The sequence below is a fragment of the Zingiber officinale genome, chromosome 4B, assembly GCF_018446385.1.
Source record: "Zingiber officinale cultivar Zhangliang chromosome 4B, Zo_v1.1, whole genome shotgun sequence".
Taxonomy (NCBI): domain Eukaryota; kingdom Viridiplantae; phylum Streptophyta; class Magnoliopsida; order Zingiberales; family Zingiberaceae; genus Zingiber; species Zingiber officinale.
In genome coordinates this window covers 2,518,109-2,535,230 of record NC_055993.1, presented here as the reverse complement: position 1 = coordinate 2,535,230, position 17,122 = coordinate 2,518,109, and the positions used below count along the sequence as shown (strand labels likewise).

At 41.6% G+C, this 17,122-nt stretch overlaps 1 protein-coding gene across 1 annotated transcript; it reads right to left on the bottom strand.

Moving 5' to 3' along the window:
- Positions 1 to 5,709: 5,709 nt before the first annotated feature.
- On the bottom strand, positions 5,710 to 10,255 carry LOC121977246. Its single transcript, XM_042529836.1, has 2 exons — positions 10,087 to 10,255; positions 5,710 to 8,971 (listed from the first exon to the last, which is right to left on the bottom strand). The coding sequence occupies exon 2, from the start codon at positions 8,848 to 8,850 to the stop codon at positions 5,710 to 5,712; it is 3,141 nt and encodes a 1,046-aa protein (XP_042385770.1). The 5' UTR covers positions 8,851 to 8,971; positions 10,087 to 10,255.
- Positions 10,256 to 17,122: the final 6,867 nt, after the last annotated feature.

Below are 17,122 nucleotides of genomic sequence, written 5' to 3'. Positions count from 1 at the left end.
AAAGCCATAAAAAGAACAGAGGTTAAAGTAGAAGTGGAAGACATGGAGTTAGGATGCTATGTGATACTAATTTTCAGCCATGGCTTCCAATCCTGTACTCTTAGTCTTGATCAATGTTTTTGCAGATTTTTACTCATGGCAGATACTTTAATTAGTACTTCCTTGTTGGTCTCACTTCCGTTTCCAGCATTCTGCATTTAAATTTGAAAGCTGGCACATTTCCATGCTATATCCTTCATTCCCTCTTTTAATCTGCAGATTCAACAATTTTCAGAACTTTTTCAATTAAATAAAATAGATTTGGTTCTGCAGGTGGCTCCAAAATTTCTTTCACAACATTTGGTCAAGCTGTAATTTGATTCAGCCATTACATGCTATTGATTCCCTTCATTCTGTACCAAAATTGTATCAAAAGTACCTTGAATTCCATCCATTCGGATCAAAGACATCAAAAAGAACTTGTGCACAAAACTGAATATTCTTGAAAAATAAAGTTCAGTTCAGAATTGTAGCTGCAGTCCTTGCCATTTTCTCTTTTTTTTTTTTATTGGAATCCTCCTTTGAATTTGATCTACAGCAAGACTTAACCCTATTTTCTGCAAATGACACAAGAATTCAACTCGAATTTTTAATTCCTACTAGCTGCAATTCTATAACAGACACAAACTGCAGAAATAGTTTCAGTTTCCAGTTTTCAACTTGTGTTTCTGTTTTTCATATCTATTTCACCACCTACAATTCATGCAAGTTGTAGAGAGACAAGATCATCATTTAATCGTACTCAAACAATAGCTGGGTTCTGATTTTCCAGTGATCCAATAGCTCTACACCATATAGCACAGTTTACTGCCATTCTGAATTTTTCATACAGCCCTCACTTTGTACCAACTACACATCATTAACTGCTCTCAAATCTCAACTCCTCTTCATCTAACTTCTTGTGATCCATATTAATGCATACTTCACAGAATTACAAGCTTCAGCAATTCTAACTGGTTACAACTTGATCCCCAGATTGGCACAGAAATAACCATCAGCAGAATTTCTGGGCATTCTGTTTAATTGCTCTTAACCTTTCCGAATCTGTTTGAACTTGAACCTTCAAAAGACTATCTTCTTATTTGATCCAAATACAGTTAATTGTCATTCAGTCCGATCAAGCTAAACTAATTAATGTATAAAACTCAGTATGCAGTCTTGCACATTCCTGCACATAACATCATATTTCTGCACATCATAGTTAAGAATTATCTGCACCTGTTTCTATCTCAGGACCAACATCCTTGCTCTCTCTTCTCTGATCTTACTTGTCCCATTTCGTTCCATCAGCACTTAAGAATCAATTAAACTGAATATATTTCAACTTCAGCTAACAACTCTCAGCTCTTGCAACTCTGCACAAATCTGCATTTTTGTGTTTCTGCACAAAACTGAATACATCCTTGCTCTCTCTTCTGAATGCATAACATCATATTTCTGCATTATTTTTTTTTTTCAGTTCTTGCAATTCTGTTTTTGTTTCTGCATTGCTGCCCCTTGATCCATTTTTTTTTTCATCCAATTCTGCACAGATTAGCCCTTCATCTAATTTCTCAACTGTCCAATGTTTCCTGCACACATGTACTCAGTTTCTTGAGATCAAAATGGACCTGACAAATCTGAAATACCATTTGTTTCTGCTTCTTGCAAGGCTTCCCTTGAACGTATCAGTCATTGAAATGCTGCATCAGATTTGTGATACACCTTGATACTAAATTCCAGCTCTGTCTGAAACTTAGGAATTGAAACTGAACACATTTCAACTCCAACTGACAATTCTCAGCTTGTTCATTAACTATCAGTATCACCTCTGATTACTGAAAAACATGATGTGCAAACACGAACAGCAGCAACCATTGTATCAGAATTTCAAAACTCAACTTCTACAGATTTCTGCAACCATAAGTTTAAACCAAATGAAGCAATTTCTGAATTCTGCAATTCTAGTTTTCACTTTCAAAAATGGAATTCTACTGTACTTCCTTCCAATGCATTACCACTTCACTGAATGCACAGATTGAACACGAATTCTGCTTCTGCAACCATTTTTTTTTTTTTCAATTTGCTAATCTGATGTCTTAAACAGTTGACATTCCATTCCAATTTGCTTGAGAATTCCATTCCAATTCTGCACAGATTGAACACAAATTATGCTTCTGCAGCAATTTGGAATTAAGGTTCAGTTTCTGAAAATTTCAGAAACTGTATATCATTTTTCAGCTTCAGCAATTCAGTATCAGCAGAATGTTTTTCATATCAAGAACCAGCACTTCATTTCTTCTTCACAAAATGGCAAATTCCAGAATCTGAGTTCTGCTTTTCATCCAAATCTTGATGCTGATTATTCCATAAATTGAAATCATAACTTTCTTCCCTTAAAACAGGTCCTTCATTTGTTGTAAATGATTACTCTCAAAGACTAATTATTTCCCCCACACTTAAATTTTTGGCGTCCCGGTCAAAATAAAAGCATCACACAACATCCCTTGTAACCATATCCAAGATAATAAAACAAAGGGAAAGATAAATAATATGATGATTTAGGAAAAGACAATTAGTGAAAACTAGTGGGGAATTGGAATAACCTTCATTCAAATGATTTAATCTCTGATCAAGTGGAATATTGAAAAGATTCAAGCAAGTTCTAGAGTGACAAAAACCATCAGTGCATCACACAAGTAGGCTCAATCCTCACTAGGCAAGCAAAAGTTATTATTTCAAATCATCAATTAGAATCCATCACTAAATGGTAACCTTACGCAAGCCTAGAATTCATTTATGCAACAAAGACTTGAAACTTCATGCTCAAATGTAACTTTATTTTAAAACCTCTAAAATGATATAAAGAAGTGTAAAGGAGGGGGGTGTACCATTTATTACTACTTGAAACTACCAAGTTTAGTTCCACGATACTCACAAGGACTTGATTCCTAAAAGTTGAATTATTAATTTTGAAAGCAAAATTATTAAGAAAACGAAAAAGTTAAACTAGCCACCAAAACATAAAGACAGGAACAAGTAAACAAGTGAATTATTAGAAAACATAAAAATTACCAAAACGAACAAGTGAATTATTCATGCAATTATGTAACAACATGTATATCTACGAAGACGAGAAATAATGAGAAATAGCAAGACTCCCCTTTCACATTGGATAGATGACCTCGGTACTGTTCATTTCTTGCATCACCATCCCATTTGCTCCTTCATGAAATATCTTTAGCCTATGTCCATTCACTTTGAATTTCCGATCAGTAGACTCTTCCTTTATCTCCAAGACTCCATAAGGGAAAATGTTAGTCACACTAAAGGGTCCTTCCCAACGAGATTTCAATGTGCCTTTCATCAATTTAAGCCGGGATTTATACAAAAGCACTTTGTCACCAATTTTGAACTCCTTCCCTATAATGTGTTTGTCATGAAAATTCTTGGTCTTTTCTTTGTAGATCCTTGAGTTCTCAAATGCCTCTAGTCTAATTTCTTCAAGTTCTTGGAGTTGTAATTTCCTCTCTTCTCCAGCTGTGCTAGCATCAAAATTACAAGCTTTCACTGCCCAAAATGCTCTATGTTCAATTTCCACTGGAAGGTGACAAGCTTTACCATACACCATCCTATATGGAGACATCCCTATGGGTGTTTTGAAAGCTGTCCTGTAAGCCCAAAGTGCATCATCTAATCTCTTACTCCAATCTTTCCTGTCAGGTCTCACTGTTTTCTCCAAAATTGACTTCACTTCTCTATTTGATACTTCTGCTTGTCCATTTGTTTGGGGATGATAGGGAGTAGAAATTCTATGTGAAACTCCATATCTGCTCAGCATAGCCTTCATGCGTCTGTTACAAAAATGTGATCCTTGATCACTAATTATTGCCCTGGGCACGCCAAACCTGCAGAAAATATGTGTCCTGACAAAACTACAAACAACTGAAGAATCATCAGTCCTGGTGGGGATGACCTCCACCCATTTGGAAACATAATCAACTGCTAGCAAAATATATGAAAATCCAAAAGAGACAGGAAATGGGCCCATGAAATCAATACCCCACACATCAAAAACCTCACAAAATAGCAAAAAATGTTGAGACATTTCATTTCTAGGTCCTATGTTCCCAGTTCGTTGACACCTATCACATGATCTACAAAAAACATAGGCATCACGAAAAAGGGTGGGCCAGTACAATCCACACTCCAAAACTTTCCTTGCAGTCCTCTGTGGTCCGAAATGTCCCCCACACTCGAATGAATGACAAAATGTAAGTACCGACTGGAACTCGAAATCAGGTATGCATCTCCTAATAATCTGATCACTACAAAATTTCCACAGATAAGGATCATCCCACACATAATATTTCGAATCACTTCTCAATTTATCCTTTTGAGCTTTTGAAAATTGTGTAGGAAAAACATTACCTACTAAAAAATTAACCAGATCTGCATACCATGGAGACTCACCATGCACCCTGAAGAGCTGCTCATCTCTAAAATCATCATCAATAACCGTATTGTCCAAATCCCCTTCAATTCTGCTCAAATGATCTGCAACCAAGTTCTCCTTTCCACTCCTATCACGAATCTCCAAATCAAACTCCTGGAGGAGAAGCATCCATCTAATCAATCTGGGCTTAGCATCTGGCTTCTTAAGGAGAAACTTCAACGCTGCATGATCAGAAAATACAACCACGTGAGAACAAAGTAAATATGATCGAAATTTATCTAAAGCAAAAACAATGGCAAGAAGCTCTTTTTCTGTCGTGGTGTAGTTTGCTTGAGCAGAATCTAAGGTCTTCGATGCATAACAGATCACATGTGGTGCTCCCTCTACTCTCTGTGCAAGTACTGCCCCTATGGCAAAATTCGAAGCATCACACATCAGCTCAAAAGGTAAAGCCCAATCTGGTGGCCTGATGATAGGTGCAGAAATCAAAGCCTCCTTCAATCTCTGAAAAGCTTCCTTACACCTCTGATCAAACTGAAACTCCACATCTTTTTGAAGCAACTGAGACAGTGGAAGAGCAATCTTACTGAAGTCCCTAATAAATCTCCTATAGAATCCTGCATGGCCAAGAAAAGCTCGAACATCCCGCACGCATGCGGGGTAAGATAAGGAAGATATAGCGCTAACTTTAGCAGGATCTACCTCAATACCTCTCTTAGAGACTATGTGTCCTAAAACAATACCATGCTCAACCATAAAATGACATTTTTCAAAATTAAGTACCAAGTCAGTCTCAATGCATCTATCTAAAACCCTAGACAAATTTTCTAGACATGCATCAAATGATGAACCATATACAGAAAAATCATCCATGAAAATTTCCATGCAATGCTCTAATAAATCACCAAAAATACTTACCATGCATCGCTGAAAAGTTCCTGGAGCGTTGCATAATCCAAATGGCATCCGTCTGTAGGCAAATGTACCGAAAGGACAAGTGAAGGTGGTCTTCTCCTGATCCTCTGGGTCGATGCAAATCTGAAAATATCCCGTGTAACCATCTAGGAAGCAATAATGTGACTTGCCCGCTAGTCTCTCCAACATCTGATCAATAAAAGGTAGGGGGTAGTGGTCCTTTCTGCTTGCTTGGTTCAACTTCCTATAGTCCACACAAACTCTCCAAGAATTCTTCACTCTGGTGGGCACTAACTCATTCTCTTCATTAGTCACAACTGTCACCCCGATTTCTTTGGAACCACATGGATAGGACTTACCCACTTACTGTCAGAAATAGGGTAAATGATACCTGCCTGTAGAAGTCTAGTCACCTCTTTCTTTACCACATCAAGGATCAGCGGGTTAAGTCTCCTCTGGGGTTGTCTCACTGGTTTCACATCCTCCTCCAAGTAAATCCTGTGCATGCAAATAGAAGGACTAATACCAGGAATATCTGCTAAAGTCCATCCAATGGCCTTCCTGTGCTGCCTCAAAATCTCTAATAATCTGCTTTCTTGTTCTGGTTCTAGATTCTGGGCTATGATGACAAGTAGCTGCTGGTTCTCTCCTAAATAAGCATACTTCAAATGTGGCGGTAATTGCTTCAACTCATCCTGTGTCTGGTCAACTGAAAGCGATCCTAGGGGTAATGCTTCTCCTAAGCAATCCCCTACACATAATTTCTCTTCTCTGGGCGATCCTAGGGATAGAGCTTCTCCTAAGCAATCCCCTACGCATAAATTATCTTTCTCACTCGGATATACTCCACAAGACTCATCATCCACTCCCAAGGCTGAAATATCCTCCTCTTCTGAAAACAAAAAATCACCTATACCACCCTCTGCAGCATCTGAGTCTGAATCAATCACTGAAAAGAAATTTATACTGTCCAGCTCCTCTGAAATATCCAAACTAAGAATTGAATGATCCTCTCTAGGATGCTTCATAGCGTCAAGAATACTGAATCGGACCACTGTGTCTCCTATCTCCATAGAAAGTGTGCCCGCATGAACATCAATCTTAGTCCTTGCAATCTTCAAAAATGGTCGTCCAAGAATGAGTGGAGATCTACTGGCCGGATAGTCTCCCTCCATATCAAGGATATAAAAATCTGCAGGAAAGATAAGTTCTCTCACCTTAACCAATACATCTTCAATAACTCCAGCTGGGTGAGTCTGACTGCGGTCAGCTAACTGAATGACTACTCCTGTAGGTTGTAATGGTCCAATCCCTAATGTCTGAAAAACTGATTTTGGCATCACATTAATTGAAGCTCCCAAATCCAGCATGGCATCTTTAAACAAATTACTCCCAATCTCACAAGGAACTGTAAAAACTCCAGGATCTTCGCATTTCTGAGGAACTGTTTGAAGAAGTGCAGACACATTCTTTCCCATGCTAATTAACTCATTCCCCTTCAATTTCTTCTTGTGCACACAAAGATCCTTCAAAAATTTTGCATATTTTGGAATTTGCTTGATCATTGTGAGTAAAGGAACATTTACTTCTACCTTGCTAAATAAATCCACAAGCTCTTGGAACTCCTTTGCTTTCTCCTCCTCTACATTCTTCCTTGGTTGAACTTTGCGTTGAGGGAAAGGCAATGGAATGCTCTGCTCTGAATTCTGAAATCCTGCATTTCCAGATTTGCTGCTTTCTGAAGTTGTTGCTGTTGGAAAATGTTCAGCTAGACAAGAGTTGCTGGAAAAATCTGGCATCAGATTTCCACCTCCTTGTGAATGTTCCAAACCGTATGGATCAATGTGAATTGGATTAGAACTTGAAACTGGCACATTCTGCACTTCTGGAAGTCCTTCATTGCTGGAACCGGATGGCTGAATTTCTGAAAAATTTTCAGCAGCAGCTCTTCCTCTTGAAGATTCTGAAACTTTTCTCCCACTCCTTAAAGTTAATGCACTAACGTTCCCTTTAGGATTCGGAATTGTTTGAGATGGTAATTGACTCGATCCCTGAGCTTGAATCTGATTAATGCTAGAAGCCAATTGCCCAATCTGCCTTTCCTGATTTTGTTGCTGCTGAAGAATTTGTTGCATTAATTCCTCCAATCTAGCTTGCTGTGGATCTGAATTTGAAACATTATTGGAAATTCCTTGAGTTAAACTCATCTTTGTAGGTGCTGGAAGTGCTGGAATTGCTTGCTGGAAATTCTGATTTTGAGATTGATAATGCTGATTCTGATTCTGATTCTGAAATTGCTGATAAGGCTGATACGATTGCTGATATTGATTTGCAGGTTGATAATGATGCTGAAAACCTTGCTGGAAATTCTGATTATGCTGCTGGAAATTCTGATTTTGCTGCTGGAAACCTTGCTGAGGTTGCTGGAAATTGCTGGAATTGTGGCTGAAATGCTGATTTGAAGATGGATGTTGATAGAATAAATTGCCATACTTCAAATTTGGATGATCTCTCCAACCCGGATTATATGTAGATGAATACGGGTCATGTTTTTGTTGGAACTGAGCTCTAGAGAATGCTGCCAAAGATTCATCTTGATGGAGATTTGGACAAAGTTCTGAAAGGTGATCTTGACTCGAACAAATGCTACAAACTATGCTTTGTTTACATGGAAATTGCATATTCGGCACAACAGAAGGTTGAGTAGCATTGTTCAAAGCTAATTGTTTCACCAAGGTCGTTAATTCCATCAATGAATTCTTTATCTCCTTTTGTTCATTAGAAACCATTTGAACCTCACCAACTCCTCTAGTAGTGAGTGCTCTACTTCCAAATTGCTGTGAATTTTCAGCCATGTTCGAAATTAGCTCCCGTGCTTGCTCTGGAGTTTTGTTCACTAAAGCTCCTCCGGCTGCTGCATCTATCATACTTCTGTCCATAGGTAATAAACCCTCATAGAAGTATTGGACTAGTAACTGCTCACTGATTTGGTGTTGAGGACAACTTGAACATAATTTCTTAAATCTCTCCCAATAGTCATATAATGTCTCTCCCACCACTTGCTGAATCCCACAGATGCTTTTCCTAATAGTTGCAGTCCTTGAGGCTGGAAAGAATTTCTCCAAGAAAGCCTTCTTCATATCAATCCATGAAGTAATAAATCCCGGTGGTAAATAATACAACCAATCTTTTGCTACTCCAGTAAGTGAAAATGGAAAAGCCCTTAGCTTGATATCCTCTTCTGAAATTCCTTGTGGCTTCATGGTTGAACAAACCACATGGAATTCATGCAAATGTCTGTTTGGGTCTTCTCCAGATAATCCTTGATATTTGGGAAGCAAATGAATCAACCCTGATCTCAGCTCAAAATCACCAGCTAAAGTTGGGTAAGTGATACATGAATACTTGAAAGCCTCATCAGGAGCTGCAAGCTCCTTCATTGTCCTACTATGATCAGCCATGGGGGTATCTGAAGATGATAAAGAACTTCCTGAGTCCTCTGAAATTTTCTCCTGAATTCTCAAAGCTCTGAAGGTCCTTTCAATTTCCGGATCAATATCAAGTAACTTATCACATGAAGACCTGGTCATACCACCAAAAATCAATAATTAGAACAAAAGTGGATAGACAATAAAATCAAGAAAGTGAAAACAAAGAAAAGATAAACTATGCACAATCTAAAAACAAACTAACTCTACTAGCTTCCCCGGCAACGGCGCCAAAATTTGGTAATGGTCAATCATCAAATTAACAATTTAATATTGAAAACTCTCTATTCATAAAAACGATGATGTAGTACGAGTCCCAAGTCGAATCTCACAAGGAAACTAATAGTAGAATGCTTGATCTTAGATTAGAATTATTTATCTTTTGAGGTTTTCTCCTGATAAAATTGAAGTGTTTAGATTTGTTTCAAATCCTAAGTTAAGAATTGAAATGCAATTAATAAAACTGATCTTAAGCAACAATTAAATCCTAGATAAAGAAAACTAACGTACTTTGTGATTTAGAAACTAAAAGAGATATAACAGAATTAAATTTGCAGAAATAAAAGTGCAGAAATAGAGCTAGAGAAACAAGAGGAAAAGAGTTAAAATGCAGAATTAAGATCTAAAACAACTACAGTCAACCAACTACTACTCTTACTGCTAAACAATAACATTCTTCTCTAAGCCAAGTTCTGAATTTAATTACACTTAACAAATCCTATGAAATTACTACAACGAACACAAAGATTAAAACCTAATTACACTAACAGCAACTACTGGAATTACTACATCAAATAAAAACAGAACTAAGTCCACTAAAGAATTCTGCTGGAAATTTCTATATCAAAGAACAGTAATCAAAGCTGTAGCAACTACAAGACCAGGAACTATTTAAACTCAACAAAATCTACTGAAATGATTGAATTGAAAACCAGAATTGTAAACTAATTTTATTAACAGAAACTTGCTGGAAATTCTGCATTACAGAACAGGGAATAAAAGCAAAATTATGGAAAGAAACTGAGCTGTCCACTAAACTGTGCTACAAACGAAATCTAGATCTAGCTAAAAACAGTAATAAAATGCAAGATTAAAACTAAACCAATTCCAATCACAACCAATTCTTGAATCACAACTCTTGTCGTCACACAAGAGTCCTCACTTGAAACCTCAAATGCGAAATCCAGAAAAGCAGAAAAAAAACGCAGCTGATCTGTTTTCAGATCTGAACTCCGCTGATCTTGACCAAAGAAACCTCTCTGGAAGAGTACAGGTTCAGATCTGTGTGGAATTGTCGAAATCTGGATCTGAGATTCAGTTCTGTGCTCAGCAATGGCTTGCTGCAGGATGGTGGATGGCGGACTGATGTAAGTCGAAATCCATCAGAGAAACCTCTCTGATGTTCCCCGAATACAGAGGATGAACTCCTGCTATCATCACCGTTCAAACAGGAGTGGAGATGAAGATTGAATCCTAGCAAAATTTTCCGTCGAGACCTCTCCGGCGAACTTCCAGCTTCAGGAAAAATAGGTCAGCAGCTTCCTTGCATCTTCCTCTATGGATCTGTAGCTCAAGATGGGATTATCACTGGAATCGGGGGCTTGCGCGCGCGCTAACGGAGAAGAAATCGCCGATGGCACGATGAACAGTAGGCGCAGCCACTGTTCATCCGCGATTCTTTTGGGTTTTATACCAAGGTTTGAACCGGGATTTGCATTTGGTTTAGGGCTTAGTTTAGGAGGAAAATTAGGGATTTGATGAGAAGGTTTGACATGGGTTAGCTCAAGAGGAAAGCTCCATTTAATGGATCGGGCCCAATCCAAATTCTTGTAGTCCAATGAGCCTATTCCTTCAAAACAAATAAAGTACCATTATTAGATAGGATTCCACAAGAAATATATAGAAAATGCAACAATGCTCTAAATAATCCTCGACTCATAAGATATAAGATAAAACAAGAATTCATCATATGAGGAGATGCAAAATACTCAATTAAAGAGCCAAATTTATGCACAAAAATACTAACTATCTATGGGGGTCCTTATATAGGCCCCCGGGGAGGTGTGTGCACGCTCATCGACGTGTGCACGCTTCCCCAAATATACCTCAAAATGGATGTGTCAGAAAAGCACGTCTGACGTCATACCGCAACCGTCCGAGCATATCTCTGACATGACAGTGGAAACTTCCACCGTACGATTCTCTGTCTAGTCCGGCCGCCGACCATGCTGTCTGTCGGCGACACATATCTCGAGAAGGATATCTCTGGTCGTCCCCTTTGTACTCTCCTGCACCTTTTGTCTTTTATCGGGCCGAGCGGGAGAGACGCTCGGCCATACTGGTCGTCCGGGGGGACGCAGGCGAGGGCGAGCGAGTGGCCACTCGGTCATATGCTCGGATGAATAGCGCCTACGTTGGCCTATGGCCCAGCTGAGAGGCCGCTCGGCCCAACCAGCTGTCGTATGTGGATTCCTGAGCGTCGGAAACTCGACCCTTAGTCAAGTTACCTCCGTGCCGCCTGACCTTCTGCTGCGGCCGATCGGCAAGGTGGCCTCCCGCTTGGCTCACCTTTTACGTTGATCGTCTCGACCTTGACCTCCACGTGCCATTAACCTCTGTCCGTACGGGACCCCTCCTTTGCTACCGGATCACGTGCCTCTCCCTCAAGTCTAGTCGAAGGAGGCTGCAACTCCGACTGACTGGACTATTGGCCTGGCGACATGACGGTCGTTTCGCAGCTGATGAGAATGCCCATCCGCTCGGGGGCCACGCAAGGTGTTGTCGTTCGGTGTGACACCCACTGATACTCGGAGAGTTCGACTTGCCGGTGATTGCCTAGCCGACCCAACGTCGGTCAATGCTGATGTCCTCCAAATCTCCTCGGAATTCGTGCAAATCCTCGCCATTAAGGCCGAGCACGCGCCCACGCCTGCATAATGACGCTCATTAAATGCGACCTATGAGTCATCGCCACGTGGCCATGCAGCCGTCACCGCTCGATCGTGTTGTCAGGGCTGATGTGACACTTGGCCCTTTTGAATTTGACGGCCAGATCTGCTCCTCGGATCCCTTGACCTGGATCGGACGGCTTCGAGCGATCGGGCCCAAGCTTTATAACTCCGTCTCCTCTTACTCCGCCGCTTTCGTGTTATCGCGTGCATTCGAAGGTTCCTGCTCTGTTCTCCGGCGAACTGGTTCTTCGCACTCCGACCATTTGCTCTCTTCTCTGAACATCCTTTTTTCTGTAAGAACTCTTTGCCCCTTGTTCCTTCGTTCTTTCACGCTTTTCTTTGCCTCCCGTTGTGTTTGCACTCTCTTAGCACTGTTCCGATCACCTTCTTCATCGTCCTCTCCGTTTTTCTTCGGCCTTTGCTCTTCGCATTGTTCCGGCAATGACCAGCACCTCTTAGCCTTCTGAGCTCGCTCCCGGCCCATGGTACACGACCATGGAGTCGCGGTTCGAGGCGTGGGACGCGGAGAGCCTGATCAATGCCTTTCACCTCTCCTCTGATTTCGAACTTATTTTGGCCTCACCTTCCGATCAGCCGCACATCCCACCGCGTGACACACTTTGCTTTTTCCGTGACCAGTTTGTAGCCGGTCTGCGGTTTCCTCTCCATCCCTTCATCGTCGAAGTTTGTAATTTCTTTGGTATTCCGCTCAGCCAACTCGTGCCTAATTCCTTCCGCCTCTTGTGCGGGGTAGTTGTGTTATTTATAATCCACAACATTCCCCTCCGTCCGGAGGTTTTCTATTACTTTTATTACTCCAAACAATCCGAGTTGGGCACTTATCTGTTCCAGTCTCGAATTGGCTTGGTCTTCTTCGATAAGATGTCCACTTCCAATAAGCATTGGAAGGAATACTTTTTCTTCCTTCGTCTTCCCGGGCGGCACCCTTTCTTGACTAAGTGGCAGGTTGGACCACCTACTTCCCCCGAGCTAAAGAGGTATAAGACCCGCCCGGACTACCTTCAAGCTGCAAATATGATGGTCAGCCTGAAGCTCGATATCAATAAGCTTCTACAAGAAGGAGTGATGTACATGTTCAGCCTGAGTCCGAGCCGAACCAGACTCCCGAGCAGCTTTGGTAAGCAATTTACTTATGCATTTGCCTTGTGTCTAACTGATTTTCTTCCTTTTACCTCACAGCGAACGTCGTAATGGAGTCCGTGCTATTCAAAATTCTGAAGAAGAAAGCAGTGGCGATCGAGGCAGCGGCCGCCAAGGAAATGGAGTGACTGGATATCGCTCCGGTCGGCTCTCACGAGGGTGAGAGCGAGGCTAACGTTGGGGCATCGGCCGTCCAGACTTCTCCAATTGAGGCGACGGGTGCAACATCGTCCAGTAGGGAGCCGGCCGCTCGGGAGGAGAGCTCCGACTAGAGGACAATCTTCCCCTTAACCGGAAGAGACGCAGCACGGAGGTGCCTCTGCGCTCGGCCGCTTCAGCCACACCAGTGCCCCCGCGGACGGGGTCTCTCTCTCCCAAAGGCAAGGCTCCATCAGTCGAGACCCTTTCCTCTGACCGGACACCCTCCCAGCTGGATCTGCCGACAGATCCCCTCGAGGTGGTGTCGATCAGCTCCCTGCCTCCAGTGCCTCCCCGGCTTCGCCGCTCGGGCATACATTCAACACTATCAGACCAACCATCTGGTCCTTCAGTGTCCGCTCATACGACGTCAGGCGGACGATGCGTCATAAAGGCTGTCCTGCACCTCCCAACAGAGGACTATATGGCCGAATCCGCTCGGCCAACGGCTCCTGAACATGCCATCACAATTCGTGGGCCTCTCGCCAAGGTATGGGAAGACCCGCGCGCTCGTGTTGCCACGATATGTCCCGGCTAGTTGGGCGACAGCTTCCTGCAGCATGCCACCGGGGTGAATTCCTTGCAACCTATTTGCATGATTTTTCCGTTCGGGATTTAAAAGCTCTTTTTTCTCTAGCGTTGGGTGGAAGACATAGCTGTTGTCGGTCGTCTGGCGATGCTGGAGGAAGAGTTGAAGCTGCTCAAAATTTCTAGCAGGCTCTCCACCCCTCGAGCGCCCTCATATGCCGAGTTGCAGAGGGAGCTCTCCAAGACCCAGGGACTGTTGGAGGCCGAGCGGAAGAAAACAGCCGATCAGGCGTACATGCTGGGCCAGCTCGAAAAATAGGTCAAAGCTTATGACCACGAGATAACACTGGAGACCACTTGGAAGAATAGCGCCATCGCCGATCTGGATGCGAAGAATGTGGAGGCCCGCGCCCTGGAACAACGGGTAAAGGAATTGGCGGATCTGCTTGACGGCGAGAAGAAGGGTTGTTCGGCCGAGGTGGTGACCCTCAAGGACGAGCTGAAGACCCTACAGGAGGCCCTCGAGGCCTCTCGCTCTGCTCTCAAGGAGTATCAGGAGGCTGAGCCAAGCCGGTTCGTCGTATTGAGGCAGAAGTACATCCACTCGGATGAGTTCGTTCAGAAGGTCTGCGATCGGCTTGTTTATGCCTTCGAGTTCCCACAGACGGCGCCAATTTGATCCTGTCCGAACTGTGAGTTGATGGAAGCTAGGGATGTAGCGCTCTCTGCTGGCTCCATGTAGACGTCGGGATGAGGTGGCCCTCCGGCGAACCTGCAACAAAGCCGAGCCGGGAAGGGGTTCCCAACGACGACCCTCAGACGCTCAAGTCAGGCGAGAAAAAAGATGAAGCAAAATAAGGAGAACTGTAGCTACAGTATGGTTGATTGCATACCTCCATCGAAGTCTGAGGGTCTTTATATAGGCCCCCGGGGAGGTGCGTGCATGCTTATCGATGCGTGCACGCTTCCCTAAACATATCTCAAAATGGATGTGTCAGAAAAGCACGTCTAACGCCATACCGTAACCGTCCGATCATATCTCTGACATGATAGTGGAAACTTCCACCGTACGATTCTCTGTCTAGTCCGACCGCCGACCATGCTATCTGTCGACGACACATATCTCGAGAAGGATATCTCTAGCCGTCCCCTTTGTACTCTTCTGCACCTTTTGTCTTTTATCGGGCCGAGCGGGAGAGACGCTCGGCCATACTGGTCGTCCGGGGGGGGGGACGCAGGCGAGGGCGAGCGAGTGGCCACTCGGTCATATGCTCGGATGAATAGCACCTACGTTGGCCTATGGCCCAGCTGAGAGGCCGCTCGGCCCAACCAGCTGTCGTATGTGGATTCCTGAGCGTTGGAAACTCGACCCTTAGTCAAGTTACCTCCGTGCCGCCTGACCTTTTGCTGCGGCCGATCGGCAAGGTGGTCTCCCGCTCAGCTCACCTTTTACGTTGATCGTCTCGACCTTGACCTCCACGTGTCATTAACCTCTGTCCGTACGGGCCCCCTCCTTTACTACCTGATCATATAATATCAATATAAAAATCATTAATAAATTTAATAACCGGTTCTAATATTCTGATAGGGTAAATAATAATAATTAATTTTAATATTCCAAACAAAATTAATAACAAATATGACGGCCTACTGAATAATAGTGAGTAAAATTTCGATCTTTCCAAAATATATCTCAATCTTTACCGACGACCACTGATTTCGTTGAATCTTGATTCGAGATTGTTCGAATTGACCTTTTCTTTTTCCCAATATTCTTTAGATCAAACCGCGATAGGTAAAATAATAAACTGTAAAATAAATATAATAGTTTAAAATTTGAGCGAGAGAAAAATAGTCATCATTATGCGTAACTAATTCTTTTTTATTCAAAATGGGGAAAGTCCATTGTTCAGTTAAATTATAGGAACAGATATCCATTGTTCAGTTCAATTATAGGAACATTGTGTACTATATTTGAGAATTATAGGATCCATTGTTCAGTCATCGATTCTCTCGATAGGCCACAATTATCATGAGCAAATATATTAATGATGAGGAATATATTTTTACTATACTACTAATACTTGTATTTACTCCGTTATTCTGTCCAAGCCTGATTGAAGAAGACTTACGTGGAGCAAAACAAAAATATATTGATTTCGAACATTATTATTGTTTATAATCGTAAAATTTTTTACAATAAATAAAAAGAAAAGGTAAAATAAGGACATTTCATTTCGACAAAATCATATCCAAATTCAATAATTTTAGATTAGCTATTTTGATCATGATTTTCCAATTCCAAGAGAAAAAGATCCTTTCCAAAAGGAAAGGTTGTGGACTAGGAGGAATTCTAAATCACATGTTTTAATTCTCTAAGCTCCATCAAAATTTATCTTAAGTTTTTTATTTATTTATTCTGATAGTTAATAATAGTTAATAGAAAATTATTATAAAAAATTAGATATTTAGATTATAAAAAAAATATTACCTGTAGATGGAAATTATATTATAATTTTTATTAGGGTTAAAAATATTAGATATGACATAAATTCCTCGTCGAAAATATTTTTGAATTTCAAAATTTGATCAAATTTTGAAAACCATAAAATTTTAAACCGATTCCATAAAAAAAATTGTTCGATTCTAAGATCACTATTATAGTAGTATCCAACCATAATCCATTTCCTTGCTGCCTCTTCCCTCACTCCAAATCAATCCCAACTGTATGCTCAAATCCATGGCCGATCAATTCCAATCCACCACCGGGAGCTGGTTCAGCGCCACCGCCGGCCTCGCCGTCGTCTCCAGGAGCTACAACTTGCCCTCCACCGCCTCCTTCGACGTTTTCGTCGCCAGCACGAGCTCCTGCGACGAGTCGCCGACGTCGATCTCCAGCAGTGCGATTACTTTCCAAGACGTGAAAGCGTTGAATTTCGACCTTCTTTCGTCTTCTAATTCCATCCAATGGAGCCAACCTTTGTTGTAAGTTCATACCTATATATTAAACACAATATTATAAGCATTTGGGAATTTTGTTTCCTAATCCCATGTATTTATAGCCGTCAATTTGTGTTGGGTTCGTCGGGTTGACTTGTCCTGTCAAATAATTTAAACAGATTGTGTTAGAATTTTATCAACCCAAACCCGCCACGGGCCGACATGCCTAGGCCCGCGACCCGCGCGGGTCGGCCCGCGATGGACTTGGGTTGACCCGCGAATTGAGAAACACATATAAGCTAAATTTTTTGCCAATTTATTATATATATATATATATATATATATATAATTCTAAAATAAAAATAATAATTTTCATCCCACATAACTATTCGTTTGTGTTCATTTATATTTAAAATACATGTTTATGTATATATTTGATTGATGAAACATTTCCAAAGGAAAACGTT